Genomic DNA, 12,344 nt, shown 5'->3' with positions numbered 1-12,344 from the left:
GCAGATGTCTCTCTCTTTATGAAAGAGGACAGAGACTTTGAAGGACTGGGCAGGATGTTGAATGGGGTCACTATTGATTTCTCAGATGTTTAATAACTTGTTTATAATAGCAAGACTTTCATACTCACTGTCCTTACAGTCGAGTCCGCTGTAGCCAAAAGCACACCTGAAATACAGTGAGCGATAGGAAACAGTGTTAAAGAGCCCCTGTGGGGAGCATGTCAGAGTTCCCACCCCAATCTTCACCTCTTCCTTTCCATCTTCCTTTTATTCTGTCCTCCCTTGCTTTTTTTCCTCTTTCTTTTGCCTTCCTTACACTCTCATTCTTCCAGAAGACCACCTTCCATGGGATTCTGGAAGGGTGAGGGGGGTACACAATCCCATGCAGGCTCATTTGCTACTGACTGAACACTCCATCCTCCGGGCTTCAGGAAGATTCTGCAGTTCAGGCAAAGCTGAACCCAAGAGGCATGGAGGGTAGTGGGACTATCTCAGGCTGTGATGCCACATGGCTCTGCTGCTTATTTGCTGCCCTGTGAGCTGGAGGATGTTATTTACATTCAGTTTCAGTTTCCTCACCTGAAAATGGGAAATTAAGACATTCCTGACAATGTTGCTGTGCGATAGGTATTATCTAGTGTGTTTGCTGGAGCATAGAGAATGCTCAAAAACTATTGATGATGCTGGGCATGGTGGCTTATGCCTGTAATCCCAGCACTTTGGGAGGCCGAAGCAGGTGGATCACGAGGTCAGGAGTTCAAGATCAGCCTGGCCAAGATGGTGAAACTCTGTCTCCACTAAAAATACAAAAATTAGCTGGACACGGTGGCAGGCACCTGTAATCCCAGCTACTCAGGATGCTGAGGCAGGAGAATCGCTTGAACCTGGGGGGTGGAGGTTGCAGTGAGCCGAGATTGCACCATTGCACTGTAGCCTGGGGGACAGAGTGAGACTCCATCTCAAAAAAAAAAAAAAAAAACTATTGATGATGATGATGATGAAGATGCTCTGTCTCTACCAACCTATGCCAGCTTACCAGCTTCCTGACTCAACACCTATATACATGTTGTAAGGTCTCTCTTCTTTGCCTAGCTCCAGCTGTGGCAAGACAAAAACAAAGTGGTTTTTCTTACTTTTGGCAGTTCCCATTAGCATCTTCCTGGTAGCCGGGCACGCACGCACACTTAGGGGCCCCATCGTTCTTCTTTATTAAGCATTGCTTGTGCTCTGCGTTGCAGGCATCAGGACACTTGAGACTGGAAGCTTCAAAACAGAATGATTTCTGGGTAATTTTCAGAAACAATCTCTTTAACCCCAAAGTCACATGTGACAACATGACAGTGTTGTTCACATTGCTTTTTCTAGGTAAAATGAGATGCTTATTGACTCCACGCATGATGTGCCCCCTGTGAAGCTGGACATGGGCTAGCAAAGGTCCCAGCCATGGTCCATATGTCTAAAGTCAGAAGTCACATCACTCAGACTCTGAAATGCATGTGGAAATTTAAGCAGTGAATTTTGTATGCTGCAAAAGAAGAGAAAGTGATGTTATGAAGAACATTTAGAAGCAGGTGAAACACTTACCAACACAGAAAGGACTCTGTGGGTTAGGCCTTTGCAGGTCAGGTTTGCAACTGCATGCTAAACCATTGGGGCAGTCATCCATAGTCTGGTTACAGCCATAATAATCACACCGAGAGGTCACTGAGAAGCACAAATAATTAAAAAATATATCAGCATTACAATATGGATAAGGTAATTTGTGAAAATTACCCCACCCCATTGCTGTTATACTTTGCCTTTTAATAAGTTTTGGGGCCAGGTGCAGTGGCTCACAACTGTAATCCCAGCACTTTAGAAGGCCAAGGCAGGAGTATCGTTTGAGCCTAGGAGTTCAAGACCAGCCTGGGCAACACAGTGAAAAAATTTAAAAGTTAGCTGGGCATGGTGGCAAGCTCCTGTAGTCCCAGCTACTCAGGAGGCTGGAGTGGGAGGATCACTTGAGCCCAGAAGTTCAAGGTTACAGTGAGCCATGATCATGCCACTGCACTCCAACTTGAGCGAGAGTGAGACCTTGTCTCAAAATATAAATAAAAATAAATAAAGAAATAAAAATGGGTTGGAAGGCATTAGGGTTGAACGATGAGTCTGGGCTTGGCATGGTGGCTTATGTCTGTAATCTCAGCACTTTGGGAGGCCAAGGCTGGTGGATCATGAGGTCAGGAGTTTGAGACCAGCCTGACCAACATGGTGAAACTCCGTCTCTGCTAAAAATACAAAAATTAGCTGGGTGTGGTGGCATGTGCCTGTAATCCCAGCTACTCAGGAGGCTGAGGCAGGGGAATTGCTTGAACCTAGGAGGCGGAGGTTGCAGTGAGCCGAGATCGTGCCATTGCACTCTGGCTCTGGGTGACAGAGCAAGACTCCGTCTCGGGAAGAAAAAAAAAACAAAGATGAGTCTGGGAATAGATTGGGGGAGAGAATAGGAGTAGGTAGAGTCATATAGCTCCTCTCTACTAAACATCCCAAACTGTAACTGAGCCTTCTTCATCACCTGCCACATGAAAATGCCTCTGATTAAAAGCCTAGAGCAAGAGATTCTACAATTTTGGGCAAAGAAAACAATTTATCTTTGCCACTGAAGCCGGAGAACAGGAAAAAGTGTTTTCCAGCCAGGTATGGTGGCTCACACCTGTAATCCCAGCACCTTGGGAGGCCAAGGCGGGCAGATCACCTGAGGTCAGGAGTTCAAGACCAGCCCAGCCAAAATGGTGAAAACCGTCTCTACTAAAAATACAAAACTTAGCTGGGCGTGGTGGCACACGCCTATAATCCCAGCTACTCGAGAGGCTGAGGCAGGAGATTTGCTTGAACCCGGGAGTTGGAGGTTGTGGTGAGCCAAGATCATCCCATTGCACTCCAGCCTGGGCAACAGTATGAGACCCTGTCAAACAAATGAACAAACAAAAAAGCAAACACTTAAGAGATGAAGAAAGGAGTCTTAGAAGGGCAAAAAGAAGGATGAGGGAGGCCCGAAGGCAATTAGGAGAATGGTGGATGCGGGCCCAGGAAGAAGGGAACATCTAGAAGGGAAGGATACTAGTGTCAAATGCTATAGAAAAGTCAAATAAGTTGTGGCTCAACAAAGGATTCTGGATTTGGCAACGAGGACTGAGAACCAGCTGCAAACACCTCTTCCCGGGACTGGCCCCAACGGGTCACCTCTGGAGTGAGGAACTTCTGATGACTGTTGTGGTGGGTTGACTGCAGTCATGACATCAATTTACTCACACCTTTCTGTACCCCTTTGGCAGGGCCCTTCCACACTGTGCTTGGTCATGTGAATTGCTTTAGCCAACTGGACAGTTGTAACTGTGATGTAAGCAGAGACTTGAGAAATATTTGTGCATTGAATCTTACCCTCTTGCTGCTCTTGAAATCCTTTGGATGGGTCTGCTGAGGATAAGAGACCACGTGGAGCAGAGACAAACCATTTAGCTGACCCAGCAGCTAATGGCAGATGCTTAAGTGAGCCCAGCAGAGATCAATTAAGCCTGGCCCAGATCAGCACACTATCCACTTGAGCCCAGCCCAAATTCAGACCCATAGAATTCTAGGGTTGCAATAAATAAATGATGGTTGTTTTTGGCCACTACCGTCGTAACACAGCAAACGCAAATTGCTACAGCTACATGGTGGGTTCGTGTGTCAGTCTAAAGGGGAAAATAGTACGGGTAATGCTTGGTCTTGCTCTATTGCTCAGGCTGGAGTGTGGTTTCATGATCTCAGCTCACTGCAGCCTCAACCTCCTGGGCTTATGCAATCCTCCCACCTCAGCCTCCCGAGTAGCTGAGACCACAGACCCGCACCACCACACCTGGCTAATTTTTTGTAGAGATGGGATTTTGCCATGTTGCCCAGGCTGGTCTCAAACTCCTGGGCTCAAGGAATCCACCCATCTCGGCCTTCCAAAGTGTTGGGATTACAGGCATGAGCCACCACGCCCAGCCATAGGTAAAGTTTTCTGTAATCATTTGGAAATCTTTAACTTGATATAAAGCCCTGTTGTTACTTTTTCTTTCCCTGCCCAGCAGTGGTTTGTCTGCTCATTTATACCTTCCTAGAGAGGAACACACTCGTCAGTTTGATGACCTGGGAGATGGTTGGAAAGAAGCAGAGGACAAGCGAACAAGGAAAGGGAAGAAGAATTGGTTAAAAAGAAATTTAGAGACAGTTGTCAGTTCAATGATACAGTTCTTGTCTCCTTTTCACATACAATGAAAAGGTTTACAAAAAAGGTAGGTAGGTCTTCAGGTAAACTTTGAATAAAATATACAATACTTACAATTATAGTTTAGAATGTTGCTTGAGCTATTTCCAATTGCTATTCCAATTGCTTTATTAATTTTATCAGTCACAGTCTTCTCATTGTCACTTGTGGTTTCTGTCAAAATTGTTACTATTTTTACCTTAACAAACTTGTCATCAGCACGCATTTCAGATCTTGATGACAGAGGTGTGCTAAAAATGAGATGAATCTGTCACTTAATGAATTGAACTGAAGAATCAACAAATAAGTCTTCTAATCTCCCAGACTCCCGAATCTCCCGGCCCTAGTCCTGACCCACTGTCCTGTCCCTATGATTCGGACCCACATATGGAGGCCGGCGGCTGCAAAAAGATGGCAATGTACAAGCTTGGAGGTCTCTATTTGATGTGTATTCAGAGGAAACCTACGGTGAAAACAATGTTCTGTTGGAGAAAACTTAGGAAAATTGTGGATAATCATTTTTGGAAAAGTTGTGAATCATCATTTTAAAGATCTAGGAGCCTAGAGCTAACCAGAATTAGAACAAGTAACACCTGAAATGGGAAATTGTCACTTTCTGTAGGACAGCAGGAGTAGGTCTTGCTGAGCTGTTAAATCTCAGACTGGTTCTTTGAGAGAGACACAGGGGCGCGTGTCCCTCCCTCTGCATGGAGAAAGCAGTAACCAGCCATAGAGAGCCTGGATCACTCCCAGAAAGGACCAGGAAGTCAGCAGGCAGTTTCAAAGTGGGAACATGACTGGGCCTGGACACACACAACCCAGAGGAGAACTGAAACAAAGAGGGCTGGGGCTGCGGGAAACATGAGCAAATCCTACCAGCAATATGAAGTGCCTGCCATGAGCAAAACATTGTCACTGTCTCTCTCTCTCTCTCTCTCTCTAATCAGCACTGCAGTTCAGAGCCTTAAGCACAGCTGTGCCAAGTTTAATTATTTCATTGTCCAAAATGAATCAAGTGATACAATCACTGAGACGGGGGAAAAATGACTTTTAAAAACTTATTCACTATGTGATTTGTCGCTCTGTGCTTTTAAGCCTCAGGATATATTTTTGTTGTGTAAATGTTTTTTCCTATACACCTTTTTGACTTTTTTTTTTTTTTTTTTTTTTTGCGACAGGGTCTTGCTCTGTCACCAGGCTGGAGTGCGGTGGTGAGATCACATCTTACTGCAGCCTCGACCTCCTGGGCTCAGCTTATCCTGCCGCCTCAGTCTCCCAAGTAGCTGGGACCACAAGCACGTGCCACCATGCCCAGCTAAAATTTCCTTTTGACTTTTGAATAAATGCAGAAGCCTGAAAATATAGCCAACCTATTTAGGCAATGTTTGCAGCCACCTTGGGTCCTCAGAACAATAAAGAAAAATCCAAAACATGAACCAAATTCCATTTTTAGGCACAATCATCTCAAAAGGGAGTCCAAAAAATGTAATGGGCTTTAGCATTGTAATTTAATATTTTCTACCATAATTCATTTATGATGGGATTTGGTGGGGGGCGGGGGGCGGCAGGGAGTGGCAGTGGAATGTAATAGGGCAGTGAGAAAGGTGTACTTGATAAAAATTATTCTATATTGGTTGAAATATATGGCATAGCTTTGCACTGGGGCTAGGAAAGCAAATGCCATCCATAATTTATTCATTAAAAGAACCTGCAGTTTATACGCTAATTCAGGAGAGGCAAGACGTTACACCTGTGAAATGGTTAAAGGGAACATTGGAGCCACTGCACACTTGAGTATAAATGACGAGGGCGCTAGGCTTGGAGTTAAGACAGGAGGTCCGGACCCTTGTGGCCCAAGACCAGTCAGCTTCTCCAGGCCCGAGTTTCTTCCTCTGTCCAAAGAGAGGTTTTAAAGAGAAATTCTGAGGATCCTTCCAATTCCAACATTGCTATAGTAGGAAAGAGCTTGGGGAGTCAGAGTGGAGAGAGAATTTTGGGCTGGAGCCTAAGAAATGCCTTTCTAGGTGAGCCCCAGGTGCATTTGCCCTGCAATGGCCCCTGAGGTGGGGGAAGTAGTTCCCTCCATGCCTCTGAGCTCACAGGTGAAGGTTTGCCTCCAAACACCCTTGGCTCCCTTTTAGTAACTCCTTAAGAATCAAAGGAGTGCCACAGTTTCGGGGATCTCCCAAATGACCTTGTGGGACCAGCTCTCCATCACCCTGCAGGGTCCCATATTCCAGAAAGGAAACAGATGATGTCGAAATCAACTACGTGCCAGGCACTGCATACGGGGAATCTTCCAAATTTTATCTCAGTTACTCCTCACAAGGCTCCAGGGAACTGGATCAGATTATCCCAGTTATACAGAGGCAGTGACAAAGGTTCCGAGAGGTTAGAACACCTGCCTGGTCACTCAGGGAGGAAGTGCCAAGGCCAGGATTCAAGTACAGGTTGGGCTAACTCCATTCCAATTTCACCATTCCTGTTTGTATCCAGTCATTTCCTACACATGAACTGGCTGTTGTCCACTAAACCAAACCTAATCCCCAGAAACAATTCACAGCCCTCCAGCAGCTGTCTGCCGTACACCTCCAGCTTCAGAGCCACTGCGTTTGGGCCCAGCCTGTCTGCTTGCTGCCAGCCTCCCACAATGCAAACTGTGCCTCTTCACTGCCAACCAGACTTGCCCTCATTCAAGACCAAGCTGGAAATCCATCACTTTTAAAAGACCTCTCTGAAATTTTATAGACATACTCTCTCTCTCTCTCATTCCACAAAAGATTTTTAAAAGATTTTTTTTTAGGCTGGGGGTGGTGGCTCACGCCTGTAATCCCAGCACTTTGGGAGGCTGAGGTGGGTGGATCACGAGGTCAGGAGTTCGAGACCAGCCTGGCCAACATGGTGAAACCCTGTCTCTACTAAAAATACAAAAATTAGGCCAGGCGTGGTGGTGCACACCTGTAATTCCAAGCTACTTGGGAGGCTGAGGAAGGAGAATCGCTTGAACCCGGGAGGTGGAGGTTGCAGTGAGCCGAGATCACACCAATGCACTCCAGCCTGCATGACGGGAGTGAGATTCCATCTCAAAAAAAAAAAAAAAAGGGTTTTTTTTTTTTTTGTAGAGATGTAGTGTCACTGTGTTGCTCAGGCTGGTCTTGAACTCCTGGCCTCAAGTGATCCTCCCATTTCAGTCTCCCAAAGTGCTAGGATTACAGATGTGAGCCACCATGCCTGGCCTCCACAAAGGATTTGATATGGCTTATAAGGATAAATATAATAGTAAGACTTAAGATGTAAATGGTGCGTTGCTACACGAGGGCTGCTTTTCCTACCTAACTTCGTCTGTCTTACAGCATTCTTTCCTCAGCCTAAGTACGTGTGTATTAATGTGCTCCAGAGGAGGATGAGATGCAATTGCTAATTTCTTGAGAATCTTCTGCCTCTTTGTTTCCCTAAATAGCACCCAGCACTTGCCATTACATATTGAAGTGCTCAATAAGTGCTTGTTCTCACTGCAGAAAGCTCACCACTGACCCTTCTATAGCCAGGTGTGTGATTTGGGTGTTCTTGTCCTCCTCACACTTGCCATATGAGGGAAGAGATGATCACGGGCCATTCAGTCTCCCCCAGCCCGCTGGAATGCACATTCCAGAGATTGACTAGGTATGGTTTGCAGCCATGGGATCAAGACAAACAAAGAGATCCAGATGATGTCCTGGACCATGTGCACAAGTTGTTGCATAGCCAATCACAGACAGAATTTTGCCTTCCCCAGGCCGCGCCCTGCCCAGAGTTGGGGTGACATCAGAGGCAGGGCCAAGGCACACAGTCCCCTTTGCAGTGCTCAGACTGAGACTGACCCTCTCCTCTTAACTTGTGACTTGCCACAGAGGGCCTTAATGCTACATGCAGACCTCAAGAGAAGCTCGGAAGTTAGACAGACACACATCTGCCTCCAAAGTAGTCCATAACAAACTTACCTTACATTAAGAATTACAGTCTGTCCATAAACAGATGTGCCAAATGCACCTTTAATCTGTGGAGGAGAACAGATTTAATAACAAGTAAAAAACAATTTTTTTCACATTTTCTACAAATCAAATGGGGCAGAAAAAAATAATGCTCTATCTAGCTTTTAACAGGATCCAACTGGGTAGAAAATGGATCAACTGGGGGACTTCTTAGGGCCTGAGCTGGGATTGCCCCCACAAAGCCTGCTAAGAGGACCTTGAAGAAAGTAAGTTGTCTCTGTTTTCCTAACTCTATTCTAATGGTTGCAAGGGAGTTCTGGTGCATCCCTTCTGGATTACAAATCTCCCAGAAACTATAAGAATGCTTCATCCCCTCACTGGTTCCCCCAGGAACATCAAACTCTGACTGAGATCAAGTCTCCAATCTGATCTCTGAAGACTGGTGCATAAGGCCTGTAACTGGAGGGGGCTTTTGTGACACCCACACTCAAAGTCAAGTCTGGGGAAAGTAGTGCTAAGTGACCATTGCTCAGTAAAGCCACATGAAGTTCTTCAGGGGTTCCCTGGAAGTAGGACCACATTGATGTTGCTGTCTTCAATGTACTGAAAACATCCATGCTGGCACATTTGAAAGCAGATCCGAGATGAGAGGGCAAGTCACTGCCAGCTGGCCCACAGGGCAGAGGTGACATGGCAAAGGGGCAGAGCAAACTCTGTGAGACAGCAGCCACAGATTCTATCCTAGCATTGTCATGTACTGGCTGGCTGTGCAGTCGGAAGCACTAGCTCTCTTTGCACCATCTGTAAAATCATTTCCATGATACATTTTTTACATGTTACCAGTTCTAATAGTGATATAATTTCAAATTGAGAGACATTGTCCTGGAATAAGATTTCAGCTTTAAAAAAATGTCTCTCCATCTCTACTTCTTTTTTTTTCTCTCCAGGCAGAGTCTCACTCTGTTGCCCAGGCTGGAGTGCAGTGGCATGATCTTGGGTCACTGCAACCTCCACCTCCTGGGTTCAAGAGATTCTCCTGCCTCAGCCTCCTGAGTAGCTGGGATTACAGGCGCCTGCCACCACACCTGGCTAAATTTTTGTATTTTTAGTAGAGATGGGGTGTCACCATGTTGGCTAGGCTGGTTTCAAACTCCTGACCTCAAGTAATCTGCCCACCTCATCCTCCCAAAGTGCTAGGATTATGGACATGAGCCACCATGCCCAGCCTCCACCTCAACTTCTAATACATATTTAAGGCTAATATTTTTTCCTTTAAAACTGAACTTTGAGCTATATTGGCTGGACACGCTCTGAGCGTCCTTCCAGGGCTAACAACTGTGGCTGCAGAATGGAAAGACCCTTTCCTTTCATGCTTGCTCACATGTGTGCACTTGCTCACAATAATCTAAACGATGGGAAACTATTGTTCATGCCAACATTGTTGAAGATGGGAAAAATAAGTAACAGATATTCAGATGTAATTCTTCTTCTGGACATTTTTTTAAAAGCCAGACTAGTATGAAAATTTATGCAAATTTGAATATAAGAAAGAAAAACAACACTTTTAAATTTTTTCTTTTTCATTCTGTGGAAATAATTTATTTTAAAACTTCATGATATTTATCTGTCCATTTAAAACTGTGTTAATAGCTTATAAAACAATGGGTATGGTATGGCTGGAGCCAGCTTCTGCAGGCCCTCTGCCATGCCAGGCCAGGTGCCATGCCTCCAGGTGCAAGACCATGGGGCGGTCCAAGGGTCCCAGGGGAGAAGCCTGGGCAATGAAGAAGTGGTGGCACCGGTGGAGGCACTCAGGACAGCTGCTGTTTACTGACCAGTAAAGGTACATTTCACTGTTTGAACAACTGGTACGATGGTACCAGCGTGAACCACCTGAAGACCAGCTCTACACTCTGCAACTCAGTGTTACAACAAAGAATGCTTTACAGAAAGGTAAGTTGGAAAATACTTACCAAGCTAGTAATTTCACTATGCAGGTCTTGATAGGCCATGGAATGTTTCTCCTCTGGGTCAAATGCTTCCGATACTTTCACTGAAATCGTCCCAGGGAATACCTTTCCTGAAAGTTAAGCAGAATCTTTCTGTACTATTTGATGAAAAGAGGGTCATTTCCATTTTGTTTTAAAAATAGATTATTTTTTAGAATTCCCAACATTGTATAATGACACTACAGGAAATCTGGAAATATTTTAAAAGTTACCCATAATCCCACCCAACCTAGCACAACCATTTTCATTTTGGTATATTTCTTTCCATTTACAGTTTACATTGTTGTAATTCCAAGTTCATGCTATATTTCTTTTTTTCTTATTATATAATAGGTATTTTCCAAATCGTTGCCTAGTCTTTTTTTTTTTTTTTTTTTTGAGAGAGAGAGAGACAGACAGGGTCTTGCTCTATCACCCAGGCTGGAGTGCAGTGGCACAACTGGCTCACTGCAGGCTTGAACTCCTGGGCTCAAGGGATCCTCCTGCCTCAGCCTCCTGACTAACTGAGACTACAGGTATATGCCACCACAGCCAGGCAATTTTTTAACTTTTGTAGAAATGAGGGTCTCAGTATGTTGGCTAGGCTAGTCTCAAATTCCTGGCCTCAAGTGATCCTCCTGCCTTGGCCTCCCAAAGTGCTGGGATTACAGGTGTGAGCTCCTATGCCTGGTCTCATAACCATCATTTTTAAAGGTTGCATAATATTCTGTGAAGTACCTGTCCCCTTCCTTGATGTAATCATTTTTTGTTATTGGACTTAGTGCTTTTAATTATTTAAAAGGAAAAAAAAAAGGTTGCAATGAATATCTTCACACACAAACTGTTCTTCTGTATTTGGGGTTACTTACTTAGAGTAAATCTCCAGGAGTGAGATTATTAGTGCTAAAAATATGAGCATTTGGGGGGCTTTTGGTATATCCCTAACCCCAGTGGGCTATGTAATGCATTCATTTCTTATAGAATTGGCTGCTCTGGAAAATGAAGATATTTCTCATTCATAAAACAGAAAAAAAAATAGAACTCAGACAGTCAGCCCTCAGACCTTCATTGCACCCTGGTGATCTAATCAAAACATCATTATGCCACAGGTGTATAAATGTACTCCTGAAATCCATTTTTAGAGCTGAAGGGCTCTTATGTCTCTAAGAGGGGGATCTGATGTTATGGAGCAAACAAATCTTGTGACACAGAACTGAAGATCAGCCTCCCAAAGTTGCTGGACTGTGTGGTCTTTGGTAGATCACCTTGTTCTGTCTCAGTGTCCCTAGGTAACAGCACTTTTCTCTATTTTGCTGGCCTTTGTTGCCTCTGCATTTTCTTTATCTCCATATTTTGGAATCTCCTTTTGCCATCATTTTGAGTTTTCGATTCCACTTTTGGTGTAAGATACAGAGCTCAGCCATGGCTCATCCCTTGTAACTCACCTTTCTTACATGTAGAAGAGTTGTAGTAATACCCTTCTAAACACAGGCAAAAACTTGTATTATGCAGCTCAACACATAACGAATTATCTGCACAGGGATCATCTTGGCAAGGAGTGCTGGGACCTTAGATGGAGTAGAAAGAGATTAGAAATACAGAGAAATGACAATAAATAACAACTGGAAACGTATTTTTCCATCTTCATGCCTCCCTCCTGGGCCCTTTCCATTCCTTGCTTGTGTTACCCCACAGCACACTTTTGGAAGAGTTAAAAACAAATATTTGCTTGCTTAGGTCTCTAGAGAGTTTGTTTCTGAAATTCTAGAGCCAAGTATAATACTTGTCAATAGTAAAGATCAGAGATTAGTGGACAAGGGGTTGCCCAAAGAAAGAGGGATTGCAGTCTTCTGATTCCAAGGAGTCAGGAATCTTCAGATCTCAAAGTCCCTCCAGAACCTTGAAGCACGGTCCTCTAACACTAGGTGGGGCTCCCCAAAACATTCTAGATAAAAAGTCTTATTTTTAGAAAGGTATGAATAATTGTCGTATAGGAAGGAACAGCCAAGAAGCTCCAAAAAGAAACTAGATGTCATATTCTGGTAGGCATACCTAGGAGACATAGCCATAAAAACAGGAATGGGATAGTAAAGGAGAGGAATGTGGATTAACTCA

General features: G+C 44.4%; 1 protein-coding gene across 1 annotated transcript in view; it reads right to left on the bottom strand.

The window, feature by feature from the left end:
* The window catches only part of MUC13 (mucin 13, cell surface associated), a 53,511-nt gene that overhangs the window by 6,541 nt on the left and 34,626 nt on the right, over positions 1–12,344 (bottom strand). The window contains exons 9-15 of the mRNA XM_054551122.2: positions 11,675–11,797; positions 10,215–10,321; positions 8,251–8,306; positions 4,346–4,521; positions 1,585–1,704; positions 1,134–1,263; positions 129–166 (exon numbers count right to left, since the gene is read on the bottom strand). Coding sequence (XP_054407097.1) covers positions 129–166; positions 1,134–1,263; positions 1,585–1,704; positions 4,346–4,521; positions 8,251–8,306; positions 10,215–10,321; positions 11,675–11,797 — 750 coding nt within the window. The remainder of the gene's footprint in view (positions 1–128; positions 167–1,133; positions 1,264–1,584; positions 1,705–4,345; positions 4,522–8,250; positions 8,307–10,214; positions 10,322–11,674; positions 11,798–12,344) is intronic.

Source organism: Pongo abelii, chromosome 2 (assembly GCF_028885655.2).
Source record: "Pongo abelii isolate AG06213 chromosome 2, NHGRI_mPonAbe1-v2.0_pri, whole genome shotgun sequence".
Lineage (NCBI taxonomy): Eukaryota > Metazoa > Chordata > Mammalia > Primates > Hominidae > Pongo > Pongo abelii.
This window is presented reverse-complemented; position numbering and strand designations above follow the sequence as displayed.